At 68.2% G+C, this 12,966-nt stretch overlaps 3 protein-coding genes across 8 annotated transcripts; all 3 read left to right on the top strand.

The window, feature by feature from the left end:
- Positions 1-3,449: 3,449 nt before the first annotated feature.
- Positions 3,450-4,174, top strand: SCT (secretin). The gene is made up of 3 exons (XM_070055277.1): positions 3,450-3,745; positions 3,843-3,921; positions 4,035-4,174. Exons 1-3 carry the CDS (start codon positions 3,480-3,482, stop codon positions 4,134-4,136), a joined length of 447 nt encoding a protein of 148 aa, XP_069911378.1. The 5' UTR covers positions 3,450-3,479; the 3' UTR covers positions 4,137-4,174.
- Positions 4,175-4,939: 765 nt separating this feature from the next.
- On the top strand, positions 4,940-9,772 carry CDHR5 (cadherin related family member 5). 5 transcript variants are annotated; one of them, XM_070054277.1, is made up of 15 exons: positions 4,940-5,120; positions 5,197-5,372; positions 5,563-5,613; positions 5,950-6,042; positions 6,154-6,255; positions 6,336-6,446; positions 6,536-6,706; positions 7,046-7,136; positions 7,218-7,315; positions 7,392-7,592; positions 7,680-7,793; positions 7,875-7,959; positions 8,426-8,533; positions 9,054-9,211; positions 9,369-9,772. In XM_070054277.1, exons 1-15 carry the CDS (start codon positions 5,015-5,017, stop codon positions 9,723-9,725), a joined length of 2,022 nt encoding a protein of 673 aa, XP_069910378.1. In that variant the 5' UTR covers positions 4,940-5,014; the 3' UTR covers positions 9,726-9,772. The 5 variants fall into 5 exon arrangements, with proteins under 5 accessions (XP_069910378.1, XP_069910336.1, XP_069910305.1 ...); XM_070054235.1 differs by having other exon boundaries at positions 8,225-8,533; XM_070054204.1 differs by having other exon boundaries at positions 8,201-8,533.
- Positions 9,773-10,103: 331 nt separating this feature from the next.
- IRF7 (interferon regulatory factor 7) lies at positions 10,104-12,820 on the top strand. 2 transcript variants are annotated; one of them, XM_070055166.1, is made up of 10 exons: positions 10,104-10,239; positions 10,556-10,823; positions 10,904-11,066; positions 11,152-11,359; positions 11,447-11,496; positions 11,574-11,703; positions 11,811-11,897; positions 11,973-12,362; positions 12,448-12,566; positions 12,643-12,820. In XM_070055166.1, exons 2-10 carry the CDS (start codon positions 10,804-10,806, stop codon positions 12,787-12,789), a joined length of 1,314 nt encoding a protein of 437 aa, XP_069911267.1. In that variant the 5' UTR covers positions 10,104-10,239; positions 10,556-10,803; the 3' UTR covers positions 12,790-12,820. The 2 variants fall into 2 exon arrangements, with proteins under 2 accessions (XP_069911267.1, XP_069911224.1); XM_070055123.1 differs by having other exon boundaries at positions 11,444-11,496.
- Positions 12,821-12,966: the final 146 nt, after the last annotated feature.

Here is a 12,966-nt window from a genome sequence, read left to right as displayed (position 1 = left end):
ACACCCGCGCAACGCAGAACGACTCCGCGGACGCTGCCCACACCTGGTCCGCTTCCCGCCCCGGAGCGCCCCGCGGCTCGCCTGGCCGACCTCCTCGGTCTCCCCCTGTCGGGGCCGCCGCCTCTGGCCCGGGCTGGTGCTGCGTCGCCCAGGTCGCCTCGCCAGCCGCACCGGACCCCCGCCCGTCCCGAGGAGCCGTGAAGGAAACGCGGGAGCGCTCCCGCCCGGGGAGGGTCCCGGACCCCTGAGAAGACAGCAGATGGCACGCGGATGAGGATCCTCAGCAGGGACTCAACCCGGGTGCGGCTGACATGGGAGCCGTTCTCTGCACAGGGCGGTCCCTGTTCTCACACCGGGTGCACGACCGGGCGCGCGTTACAGAGAACCAGGGGCAGACATAGACCCTGGACGGCGCTCGGAGGGCCGGAGCCACGCGGGGTCTGCGGGGCCGGGACCGCAGGCGCTGGCCGCGAGCCCCCACTCCCACCCCGTGCAGCTCCGCAGGCGGGAGCCCTGTCTTCCCTGTGGTCCGGTGCAGGAGCGGAGCTGGTGCTGTACAAAGGGAGGGGCCGGGCCTGCTCAGGTCTGTGTGGAGCCCCCTCCTCCACCCACCCAGAGTCCACCACTGCTGTTTTATTATTATTATTTTCAAGATTTACTTTCTTATTTGAAATTTGTAGTTCCAAAGAGAGAGAGAGAGAGAATGTTCCGTCCACTGTTCACTCCACAAACGTCCGCAATGGCCGGGGCTGAGCCAGGAGCCTCCTCCGGGTCTCCCACGTGGGTGCAGGGGCCCAAGCAGCTGGGCCGTCTTCCACTGCTTCCCAGGTGCATTAGCAGGGAGCTGGAAGGGAAGAGGAGCAGCCGGGACTCCAGTTGGTGGCCGCGTGGGACGCCGGCCGCTGTGTCTCTCAGCGCACTTGGAGCTCCTTGGCTGGTGCCAGCACGCACACTCGTGGATTCTGCCGGACCTGCAGCCGAAGCAGCGCAAGTTTCCTGACGTCACTGTGGGCGGGCGTTGGGCTTCGTGGTTACCATGCCGGTCGGGACACCCACAGCCCGTGTGAGACTGCCTGGGTTCCTGAGCCCAGCTTCCTGCTAAGGTGCACCCTGGGAGGCAGCAGTGACCACTGGAGTGACTGGGTCCCAGCCCAGTCCTGGCTGCTGGGGGCGGAGGTGGATCGGAGGATGGGAGCCCTGCCTGTCCATCAGTCAATCAATTTTAAAAGGGAGTGGACCATCCTGGAAGAAGGGTGCCCAGAAGTTAGTCTTGGAGGTTGGAGGCGTGGCTCAGAGCTGTCCCAGGCTGGGAAGGGTGTGGCCTCTGGGAGGGGCAGCAGGTGCAGGGGGCCTGACCCTGCCAATGGTTGTACAGCTGCTGCGGGGCCACTTTTGCAGAGGTCGCTGGGATGCCCGGTCACCGGAGTGGGCAGTTGGCACAGCCATTTGGAAGCCGTGACCTGGACCTGAGCGCCTGGGCGGGAGTTCCAGCTCCACTCCTTTTTTTTTTTTTTTTTTTTTTTGTTAACTTTAAGAAAATTTTTTCAGCCTTTAACACTCAGTATTGGGTTAGCAGTTGTTAAGCCATAGCACGTGCATTATTTGTTCAAATAACAATTTAAATTTACATTATAGGGGCCGGCGCCGTGGCTCACTTGGTTAATCCTCTGCCTGCGGCGCCGGCATCCCATGTGGGCACTGGGTTCTAGTCCCAGTTGCTCCTCTTCCAGGCCAGCTCTCTGCTGTTGTCCGGGAAGGCAGTGGAGGATGGCCCAAGTGCTTGGGCCCTGCACCCATATGGAAGAGCAGGAGAAACACCTGGCTCCCGGCTTTGGATCGGTGCAGTGCCGGCCGTGGCAGCCATTTGGGGGGTGAACCAATGGAAGGAAGAACTTTCTCTCTCTCTCTCACTGTCTAACTTGCCTGTCAAAATAAATAAATAAAAATCTTTAAAAAAATTTTACATTATAGTCAAGGGCTTATTGGTTTTGACTCCACTCAGCTCTCTCGCGCGCTCTCTCTCTCTCTCTTTTTTTTTTTTTTTTTTTTTTTTTTTTTTGGACAGGCAGAGTTAGACAGTGAGAGAGAGAGAGACAGAAAGGTCTTCCCTCCGTTGGTTCACTCCCCTAATGGCTGCCACGGCCGGCGCTGTGCCGATCCGAAGCCAGGAACCAGGTGCTTCTCCTGGTCTCCCATGGGGTGCAGGGCCCAAGCACTTGGGCCATCCTCCACTGCACTCCCGGGCCACAGCAGAGAGCTGGCCTGGAAGAGGGGCAACCGGGACAGAATCCAGCACCCCAACCGGGACTAGAACCCGGGGTGCCTGCACCACAGGCAGAGGATTAGCCAAGTGGAGGTGTCGACCCTCCACTCAGCTCTTTTTTAATAAATATTTTCTTTTTATTTAAATATTTGTTTGTTTATTTGAAAGACAGAGTTGTAGAGAAAGAGAGTCTTCCACCTGCTGGTTCACTCCCCAGATGGGGAAACAGGGCTGGGCTGGCCCAGGCTGAGGCCAGGAGGTTCCTCCAGGTCTCCACCTGAGCCGGCCCCCACTGCTTTCCCAGGACACAGCAGAGAGCTGGATAGGAAGTGGGGCAGCCGGGACTCGAACCGGCGCCCACATGGGATGCCGGCCCTGCACAGGGAGGCTTTACCGGCTGTGCCACAGCGCCGGCCCAAAACAACACATCTGAGTGATCCGCGCCAAATAAGTCCCCAAGAGCGAGGACAGGGCAGCGACCCGGCGCCAGGCGCGGTGACGTCGGCGCAGCGGCGCGGGGCGCGGTGAGCACCTGGGGGGGGGGGAGTCCCTCCCCGCCGAGGGGGAGCCGGCCCGGACACCTGCCACGCGGATGGCACCGAGGCCCTGCCCCCTTGTCCTGGACGCTGACCCGGAGGCAGGTCCGCACGGCCGCATATGCAGTGAATTCGGCAAAATCTAAAAAAGTGTCAAATCTCCAATTTAAAAATACTTCTGTGGGCACAGAGGAAAATAAACCACAGTGTACCCCAGAGAAGTGTGTGCTTGTTGTTAATAAGTATCTTAAATTAAAAAAAGGTTGACGTTTCAAATTGTATCACGCATTTCTTTTGTTTATTTGACAGGCGGGGAGACACAGAGGAGGGAGAGGGGAGAGAGAGCGAACCTCCATCTCCCGGTTCACTGCCCGAATACCCGCAAAACCAGGGCTGGCCAGGCCGAAGCCAGGGCTCCATCCGGGTGTCCCCCGTGCGCGGCAGGGTCCAAGCACCTGAGCCGGGGAAGGCTCGCCCTCCCGGACAAGGGGCGCCGCCGTGGCGCAGGGGGCGGGCGCCGGCGCGTGCGACAGCTGGGGGGGCGGCCCCGGCCTGCGGAGACCGGTGGGCGCGGCCGGGCCGCGTGGAGCCGGGGCGGCGCTGGGCGCCCCCGGTCCGGGCGCCGCTATAAAGCGCCGGGGCTGCGGGCGCGCCGGGAATTAGGCCTGCCCGCGCCCACCATGGCCCCCCGGCCCCTGCTGCTGCTGCTGCTGCTCCTGCTGCCGCTCGCGGGCCCCGCCGCGCCCGCGCCCGCGCCCGCGCCCGCGCCCGCGCCCGCGCTGGGCCAGCTCCCCAGGCTGCGCGGCGCCCCTACCCCCGGCCGCGCGCGCCGTCCCCCGCCCCGGGCCCCGCGCCACTCGGACGGGACCCTGACTAGCGAGCTCAGCCGCTTGCGGGACCGCGCGCGCCTACAGCGCCTGCTGCAGGGCCTCCTGGGCAAGCGCAGGTGAGCGTGGGCAGGTGAGGGCGCGACCGGCGCGGGGGAGACCCGGCCTGGGACGGCCGGCCACCTGCGCTCTGACTGGTTGTGTGTGTCTGTGCAGCCAGCAGGACTCCAAGCCCGGCCCAGCCTCCTGGTCCAGGCCCTGCCCGAAGTGGTCCCACTGCCCACCTGCAGGCCTGGTGAGCGCCCTGCTCCTGCCAGCTCCTGTCCCCTGGGACCCTGTGTGTGGGGGTGGGGTTACGGGGAGTCTCCAGCTCCCAGGCCGCAGCCCCCAAGGTGCCTGTCTCCGCAGGAGGCTCCTCGGGCCACCCCTGGGCCCCGCCTGGTCAACCCTGCTGCCTCCTGGGCCCGGGGCTGGGGTCTTGGTTTTGGAGCTGGCCAGCACCGAGACTGAAGCAGCGCCTTGGATGCCCTGATGTTGACCACGGAGAAGGAGGGGGTCCTGCAGGGGGCAGGCGGGGGGGGGTTGTCCTCGCACTAATAAAGGAGGAACTGGGACCCCTGATCCGTGGCTGCCGTGTGGGAGCAGGGCCCCAGAGCTCGGACCACGCCCAGCTGCCCTTTATCCCTGGGAGCCACTGGGCCACCTGCTGTCCATCCTCTGAACTCCCCAGGGTGTGCCCCTCCCCGGGCCTTGCAGTAGGGATGTGGGGGAGAAGAGGGGTGGGGGGAGACGGGGTGGTGGCCCAGGATTCCGGGAGCAGCACCCCGTGACTGCCGGGCTGGCCATGGCGTCCATGCTGGGCGGGGTCCCACCGCAGGCCAGGGATGGACCCCGTCCCTGAGCTCCTCCCTCCTTCCTGGCCTCTCCCTGGCCGCTGGAGGTGTGGGGGTCCCAGGAAGAGATCAGGACCCTCAGAGCCCTGCAGGGGTGCCTGGGACACAGTCGGTTCCTGTGGGATTTAGACGGCGAGGGAGGGGAGGTGGGCCTGGAAGGGAACCCTGGACCCCCGCCTTGCCGTGGGCCTTGCAGCCCCCATCACGGTGCCCCAGGCCGTAGCCCCAGCAGCTCACACCTCGTGCTTTGGCGTCTGTGGGTTGAGCCCCAGGTGACCCTGGGGTGGAGTGGGGGGGCAAGTGACCACCTGGCGTCCCCCTCCTGGCTGCGGCCAGCCCGTGCCCAGCCGGCCGGCGGGATCCCCCCTGGCAGAGGCCAGCCGTGAAGCCATAAAGCAGGGCGGTGCCTGCCAGGGGCAAAGGTCGTGCGAGGCAGGAACTGCAGCAGTCCAGGACGGCAGGGGGACGGACAGACGCCAGACGCCAGCCGGCCGGATGACAGCCACCAGGACGGGGACCTGGCCCCTGCGGTGGCCTCCCCTGCTGCTGCTGCTCCTGGGGCTGCCGGGCCAGCCCTGGGGGGCTGAGGCGCAGACACAGGGCAGGTGCCGGGCAGGGGCGGGGGCGGGGGCGGGGTGGGGGCGGGGCTGGGTGCTGACCCGTGCTGTCCGCTGCAGTCTGCTCCATCAACCAGACCCTCTTCGAGGTGAAGGAGAACTCGGACGTGGCGAAGCCCCTGGTTGACATCTACGTCCCCGATGGCCTGCAGGTGGCCCTCGGCCCCTCGACCACCGCCGCCTCATTCCGGATCCAGGGGACTCAGCTGTTTCTCAGCGCGAGTCCAGACTACGAGGTGGGAGCGGCCCTCCCCCCCCATCCCCTCCCGGGCACAGTTCTGCCAGGCAGTGGCTGATCTGGCGTCGGCCCCGGGCTTGGGGGCTGTGGCCGGCAGCCATCCTCCTGCCTGGGCGGCCGGCCTGTGCAGCGGGGACCGTGTGCTGGGCACTGGGCAGGCGCCTCCCCACGTCCCCCTGCCTCCGCAGGCCGTGACCTTCCTGGAGGCCGACCTGGAGTGCAGGAGAGGGACCACGGTGGTGAGTCCGCCCCTCCCAGCCCCTCCCACGCTAGAGTGCAGGGATGAGCTCACCCAGGGCACGCTTCCCCGGCCACACCCGAGACCCGCGGCCCGGCGCCCCGGCACCCATACCCTGGCCTCAGCCACCAATATGTCTGGAACTTCCGACTGGCCTGCTTGCTCCCTTTACCCCGGCCCACCTCAGCCCCCTCCTCGGTGGCGGCTGGGATGCCGGCCACACCCAGGGCCGGGACCCCACAGGGGTTCACAGCGCCCTGGCCCCAAGAGTGAGGGAAGGGGGGAGCGGGCTGGGCACCCCGGGGACCCTCAGGGAGACGCCGGCCACGCCCTGCAGGTGACGAGGCTGCGAGTGTTCGTGACCGTGCTGGACGTCAACGACAACCTCCCCACGTTCCCCTTCGACACCCTGCAGAAGGGTGTGGAGGAGGTTAGCCCGGTGGCGCCTCGGGGCCGGCCCTGGGGGCTGGGGGCTGGGCCAGGGGCTTGCCCCTGGGGTCTCCAGTGTGGCCCACCCCAGCCCACCCCTGTCCATGCCCAGGATACGAAAGTGAACTCCACAGTCATCCCCGAGACAGAACTGGAAGCCAAGGACCTCGACGAGAGCGACACCTTGTTCTACACACTCCAGGAAGTGACCCCGGTCCGTGCTGCCCCGGCCCCCGGCAGACACCAGCCTGTGCCCACCCCCCAGCCTCTCAGGTCACGTCCCCCTCTCTTCAGGGTGCTGGGCACTTCTTCTCCCTGGCGGGCGCAAACCACCCTGCCCTAAGGCTGGACCGGACCCTGGACTTCGACAGGTGGTCAGAAATGACCTTCCGGCTGCTGGTGCGGGTGAGCAGGCCCCACCAGCCCCGGGTGCTGGACACTGGACACTGGGGCCCCAGTGAGGCTGCTGCCCGCCTGACCAGTGGCTACTGCAGGACACCCAGCAGGAGAACGAGCTGCCCAGCCACACGGCCACGGCCACCCTGATCCTGAAGGTGCTGCCCGCTGACCTGCGGCCACCCTGGTTCCTGCCCTGCAGCTACTCAGATGGCCACGTCTGCATCCAGGCCCAGTACCAGGGGGCAGTCCCCACGGGGCACACGCTGGTAACGGGGTGCTGCCGCCGGCCCGGGCGGGGTCAGGGCGGGCTTGGGTCCTCCCAGCTTTGGTGACATCCAGCCGTGGGCACTGGGCCCTGGGCCCTGTTGGGCACTGCCGAGCAACTCCCTCCCCAGCCACCAGGGGGCAGTGGGCCCTGGCTGGGCAGTGCACGGGAGGCAGGAGTCCAACTTCCCTGTGAACATTCCTGCTGACCCAGCATTCAGATGTCCCTGAGACTCGGGCCTGGCAGGGACATGTGGCCATTGGCCAACTGGGCCCCGCCGCGGCCCCGGCTGGCCACCACACCCGTCCCACAGTGTCCCCTCCCCTGGCCGTCCCCACAGCCAGGTCCCCTCACCCTACGCCCTGGACCCATCTACGCTGAGGACGGAGACTCGGCCATTGGCCAGCCCATCATCTACAGCCTGCTGGGGGGTGAGTGAGGCCCTGTCCCCAGCCCCATCCCCACCTGGGCCCAGCCAGGATGTGAGGCTGACCACCTGCTCACCCTCCCAGGAAACCAGGGCGGCGTGTTCGCCATCGACGCCAACTCGGGCCACCTCACCATGGCCAGCAGCATCCCCAGCCCCACGACCTTCGTCCTGCTGGTGAAGGTGGGTGCCGGCATTGTGTGGGGTGGGGTCCCCCGGCCCTCCTGCACCCTGACCCCGTGCACCCCCTGTCCCCCAGGGCGAGCAGGCCGACCTGGCCAGGTATTCCGTGACCCAGGTCACCGTGGAGGCCCGTGCGGCCACGGGCAGCCCACCCCGCTTCCCCCAGAGCCTGTACCAAGGCACGGTGGTGCCCGGCTCCGGCGCCGGCACGGTGGTCAGGGACGCAGTTTCCCCGGCTCAGCCGCTGAGGATCCAGGCTCAGGACCCCGACTTCCCGGTACACGGAGCTGCCCGCTGGCTCGGGGGGGGGGGTCCCTGGCCTTCCCTGGGACAGAGCGTGCAGGACTGACTGGGGCCGTGGCAGGACTTCAACTCAGCCATCACGTATCGCGTCACCAACTGCTCAGAGTTCCAGATGGAGGGCGAGACCATGCTGACCACCACCCAGCTGCCCCACGCTTCGGTCTTCTATGCAGAGGTGCAGGGCGGGGCGTGGCCAGCGAGTCCCGGGGGGGAGGTGAGGAGGGTCTCAGGCAGGACTAGCCCCTTCCTATGCCAGGTGGAGGCCACCAACACGGTGACCACAGCCACGGCCACCACTGTTGCCGAGATCCGTGTCTCTGAGCAGGAGGCCCCCTCCACAGGTGAGCTCCAGAGAGCCAGGGCAGGCTGTCCCCACCCCCAGGGCACGGGTGCCGGGGAGCTGAGGCAAGCCCATTGCTGCCCCTGGCCCCTCAGGCCGCCCGGACGCCTCCACTGCCCCAGAGACGGGAGAAATGACAGGGACCTCACAGGGGCCTCCCCAGACCGCTTCAGCCACGCCTGGGGGATCCCCCTCCCCCAGGCCAACCACGACCAGGGGCTCAACGCAGACCCTGACCCCAGGAACCTCTCGGCCGACATCTCCAGATGTGGGGTCCCCCTCCTCCACGCCAACCACAACTAGGAGCTCAACACAGACCCTGACCCCAGGAACCTCTCGGCCGACATCCCCGGATACGGGGTCCCCCTCCTCCATGCCAACCACAACCAGGGGTTCAACACAGACCCTGACCCCAGGAACCTTTCGGCCGACATCCCCGGATACGGGGTCCCCCTCCTCCACGCCAGGCACAACCAGGAGCTCAACACAGACCCCGACCTCAGGAACCTCTCGGCCCCCAACCCCAGGAATCTCTCGGCCCCCAACACCAGGAACCTCTCAGCCAACATCCTCAGGTGTGGGGCCCCCCTCCCCCATGCCAGCCACAACCAGGGGCTCAGCACAGACCCCAACTTCAACAACCCTGCCTGGGCCCAGCTGGAGCCCTACCCCCAGGCTAGGGAGAGCAGCAGGGGGACCCTGGGCCAGCCGCCCCACACAGGCATCCTGGGGCAGTACCTGGGGTGTGGGGAGGTGGCAGGTAGACAGCCGTGTGCAGCAGGAGGAGGCTGACCAGGGCCCCTTCTGGTCTGAGAAGGAGTAGTTGCCGGCATCGGGCATTGAGCCAACAGCATAGCGGTCCACCCCAGGGCCCGGGGCCGTCCTTGTGGCCCTGCCCACCATGCTGGCAGCAGGTGGCACCAACCCTGCCTGGTCCCTCTGGCTGGCAGCCCAGCCTCGCTGGCGCCCCCTAGTGCCCTGCTCCAGGGACGGCTCCCGGCTGGCTTGTGTGCAGGGCGTTGCTGAGCCTGGCACACGGTGGCCCCGGGGAACCCCGGCGAGTCTCCGCCCAAGTGGCAGTGGTGTCTCCCACAGGGGCGCCAGTGGGCGGTGGCCAGCGCTTCTCTGTGGTGGACATGGCCGTGCTGGGTGGCGTGCTGGGCGCCCTGCTGCTGCTGGCCCTCCTCGGCCTGGTCTTCCTGGCCCACAAGCTCTACGGCCCGTGGTTCAAGCGCTGCTCCGACAAAGTTCTAGTGAGGCCCTGGGCAAGGTGGAGGGGAGGGCAGAGGGGGAGGGGGCAGGGCAGCAGAGGCTGGGACCCAGGGCTGTGGTCACACCAGGACCTCCAAGAGGGGGAGCCCACGGGGCTGCATGATGCCGACGCTGCCACCCCCCCGTGCCCCAACCTAGGAGCCTGCGCCCTCCGGCTTTGACAACCAGACCTTCCTGCCCGGCCCGGACGACGCCAACCGGGCTCCCACCCCCAGCCCCGGGCCTGAGCCCCCGCCCGCTGTGCCCCCCAGCCCCGAGCCCTCAGAGCACGCCCCTGGGTCCCCCGCCGCCACGCGTGCTCAGGGCAGCCCCGAGGCCGTGAGGTCCATCCTGACCAAGGAGCGGCGGCCCGAGGGCGGCTACAAGGCCGTGTGGTTTGGCGAGGACATCGGGGCCGAGGCGGATGTCGTGGTGATCAACACGCCAGGCGTGGACGGCGCAGGCCCGGATCCGAGCCCCCACGATGCGCCGGGCACGGAATACACCTACATCTAGCGCCCGCGGGTCCCCGCCGAGGGACAGAATAAAGCATTTTCCAATCATGCCGGGGCTGAGGTGTCTGTGGGGGACCGGGGAACCCCATCCGCTAGCGTGCGTCCGGACCGCGCCCCCAGGCTCAACATCGCGGCTGTCGTCGGGGACCTGAGCTAAAGGGCTGGAAGGGTGGCCGAGGGAAGCAGGGATGGGGGGGGTCCCTGCCGGGCTGGCCTCCACAGTTTCCCCACGGTCATGGGCGATTGCAGAGCGCCTGACGCCGCCCACCCCTCCTGGGGTCAGGTGGTTTGGGGGCCCCACTGCGCCCTCGCCCCCAGCCAGTTCCCGGAGCTTCCCTGGGAGGCAGCCTGACCTGCGGAGAGCCGGGCCCGCGCGGCCCCAGACCGCCCACTTCCGCGTTGCGGTCGCCGGGCCCGCCCCCACAGAACGCACGTGACCCCTCTGCCCCGCATAAAAGCGCGCGCTGGCCGCAGCGCTGAGACCACTCTTCCGTCCCGGCGGCTCCGGCGTCCAGGTACACAGGGCTCCCGTCGGAGCGGTGCCGGGAGGTGCTGAACCAGGCCGGGCGCCTGCAGGCCCAAGCGGAGCGGGGGCCTGGGCTGAGCTGGGACGGGGGTGGGGGGTCGGGGTGGCTGATGGCGCTGCGGGGCCGGGGGGCTGAGGATCGGACCGGGGCTGGGGCAGGGGGGCCGGGGGCCGGGGCAAGGGCAGGAAGCTGCCGGGCGCTGGGCCCGCCGTGTAGGTTTCGTTTCCCGGCGACTTGTGGTTTCGTTTTCCTGGGCGGCTCCGGGCCCGCCCCCTTCATGCGGCCTTTCCCACGGCCTCTGCAGGGTCCGGCCTGCGACCACCGTGCAGACCTGACGCTGGCTCAACACCTGTGACTCCACGTGTGTGCACTCGCCACATCTGTAGTCACAACCTGTAGCCACCCCGCCGCACTGACGTCGGTGGCTACAAGCCCTCAACCCGCATCTGTGACCCCTGTAACACCTGGGTCACACCTGCGACACCTGGCCCCGCTACCTGCGGCCACCCCTGCCCCGGACGGGACCGCGCGCCCTGTGCCCGTGTCCGAGCGATGGCCTCCGCTCCCGAGGGGTGAGCACCCGGCCGTTTTCCCACCTGCGCGGCCAGCCCTCCCTTCGTCCTCCCCGACCCACACGGTTCCTCCGCCACAGGCGGCCCCCGCGCGTGCTCTTCGGGGAGTGGCTCCTGCAACAGGTCAGCAGCGGCCGCTACGAGGGGCTGTGCTGGCTGAACGAGGCCCGCACGCGCTTCCGCGTGCCCTGGAAGCACTTCGCGCGCAGGGACCTGAGCGAAGCCGACGCGCGCATCTTCAAGGTGGGACCCCCGCCCCCGGCGCGCGCCCCGTCGGAAGGGGGGGGCTGCTCCGGACTCGCCGGGTCTCCGTTCTCTCTCCCCCCAGGCCTGGGCGGTGGCCCGCGGTAGGTGGCCGCCCAGCCGCCTCGAAGGTGACCAGCTGCCCCCAGAAGCGGCTGAGCGCGCTGGCTGGAAAACCAACTTCCGCTGCGCGCTGAAGAGCACGCGGCGCTTCGTGATGCTGCGCGATAACTCCACGGACCCCGCAGACCCGCACAAGGTGTTCGAGCTGAGCCCCACGCCGCGCGGGAGAGGTGAGGGAGGCCCCAGGGCCAGGCTGCCGGGGCAGGGTCGCGGCCAGCCCGCCGCAGGGTTCTAACGCTCCGCTCCCCCCTCAGAAGACCCAGGCGTGGAGGAGGAAGATGCTCTCCAAGATGCCCCACCCACACAGGTGGTCAGGCTGCCCGGCTCCGGGGGTGGGGCGGGGGCGGGGCTTCGGAGCTGCTTACTGGCCTGTTTCACCCGCAGGGCGGGGCCCCCACGCCATTCCTGGCCGGAGGAGCAGCGGCCGCCCCCTGCGGGGACATCCTGCTGGAGGCTCTGCAGAGCTGCCTGGGGGAAGAGTGGGGGGCAGACCCAGCCCCTCCACAGGCTCTGGGTGAGGGAACCCTTGGGTGTCGCTGCCTGGGGGAGGGGCTGCCCTAGTGCGCGCGGTGCTGGCCACGGCTGGGTCAGAGTGGCCGTGCCTACCATAGTCTTCCTCAGGCCCAGCGCTCCCTGTTGAAGTGTCCCCAGCGTGCACAGCAGAGGGCGTTCTGAGCCCAGAGCCCCCGGCCCGGGCCCTGATGACAGGTGAGCACCCCGGACAGCACCCCCAGCCCCTGCCTCCCACAGGCCCCCACTGCTCACAGCGCGTTCTGCACACAGAGCCCAGCCCAGGCGTCCTGGACGTGACCATCATGTACAAGGGGCGCACGGTGCTGCAGGAGGTGGTGGGGCGCCCGAGCTGCGTGTTCCTGTACGGGCCCCCCAGCCCCGCGGTGGCAGGGGCAGGGCCACAGCAGGTGGCCTTCCCCAGCCCGGCTGAGCTGGCGGACCAGCAGCAGCTGCGGTACACGGAGGAGCTGCTGCGGCACGTGGCGCCCGGGCTGCAGCTGGAGCTGCGGGGCTGGGGGCTGTGGGCCCTGCGCATGGGCAAGTGCAAGGTGTACTGGGAGGTGGGCGGCCCCCTGGGCTGCGACCGCCCCTGCAGCCCCGCCCGGCCGCTGGCGCGCAACTGCCACACCCCCATCTTCGACTTCAGCACCTTCTTCCAAGGTCAGTGAGACACACACGGGGGGGGGGGGGGGGGGGGGGGGCTGCGCTCAGTGGCGCCCGGGCTCACCACAGCCACCTCTGGCAGAGCTGGCAGAGTTCCGGGCACGGCGGCGCAAGGACTCCCCACGCTACACCATCTACCTGGGCTTCGGGCAGGACCTGTCGGCCAGCAGGCCCAAAGACAAGAGCCTGGTCCTGGTCAAGGTGAGCCCCGGTGCCGGAGGGGACGTGGAGGGCCCCGCCCGTGGACGCCGGCCCCTGACGTGTGCCCTCGCTGCAGCTGGAGCCGTGGCTGTGCCGTGCACACCTGGAGGGGGTGCAGCGGGAGGGCGTGTCCTCCCTGGACGGCGGCAGCCTGAGCCTGTGCCTGTCCAGCACCAACAGCCTGTACGACGACATTGAGCGCTTCCTCATGGAGCTGGGGTAGCCGGCCCCCAATAAAGAACCCGAGAACCAGTGCTGTCCGACTCGGGGTGGTGTGGGGACTGCGGGCAGCGGCCTGCCAGGCCGGACAGCACAGCCTGCAGGGAGTGTGCCGTGGCTGTGCGGCCTCCCTGGGGGCGTCTTCCACAGCCCAGCACTGGGGTCCCACAGACAAGGCAGG

The sequence above is a fragment of the Oryctolagus cuniculus genome, chromosome 1, assembly GCF_964237555.1.
Source record: "Oryctolagus cuniculus chromosome 1, mOryCun1.1, whole genome shotgun sequence".
In the NCBI taxonomy this organism is placed as follows: domain Eukaryota; kingdom Metazoa; phylum Chordata; class Mammalia; order Lagomorpha; family Leporidae; genus Oryctolagus; species Oryctolagus cuniculus.
The sequence above is the reverse complement of the archived record's forward strand: the minus strand, read 5'-3'. Positions and strand labels throughout refer to the sequence as shown.

Bases quoted from the DNA above. Each gene is read 5' to 3' on its own strand.
- SCT (XM_070055277.1), top strand. From the start codon at position 3,480: ATGGCCCCCCGGCCCCTGCTGCTGCTGCTGCTGCTCCTGCTGCCGCTC. The intron at 3,746-3,842 runs GTGAGCGTGGGC...GTGTCTGTGCAG, and splicing joins GGCCTCCTGGGCAAGCGCAG to CCAGCAGGACTCCAAGCCCG. The intron at 3,922-4,034 runs GTGAGCGCCCTG...CTGTCTCCGCAG, and splicing joins ACTGCCCACCTGCAGGCCTG to GAGGCTCCTCGGGCCACCCC.
- CDHR5 (XM_070054158.1), top strand. From the start codon at position 5,015: ATGACAGCCACCAGGACGGGGACCTGGCCCCTGCGGTGGCCTCCCCTG. The intron at 5,614-5,949 runs GTGAGTCCGCCC...CACGCCCTGCAG, and splicing joins GCAGGAGAGGGACCACGGTG to GTGACGAGGCTGCGAGTGTT. The intron at 6,707-7,045 runs GTAACGGGGTGC...CCGTCCCCACAG, and splicing joins TCCCCACGGGGCACACGCTG to CCAGGTCCCCTCACCCTACG.
- IRF7 (XM_070055123.1), top strand. From the start codon at position 10,804: ATGGCCTCCGCTCCCGAGGG. The intron at 11,704-11,810 runs GTGAGGGAACCC...AGTCTTCCTCAG, and splicing joins AGCCCCTCCACAGGCTCTGG to GCCCAGCGCTCCCTGTTGAA. The intron at 12,363-12,447 runs GTCAGTGAGACA...CACCTCTGGCAG, and splicing joins CTTCAGCACCTTCTTCCAAG to AGCTGGCAGAGTTCCGGGCA.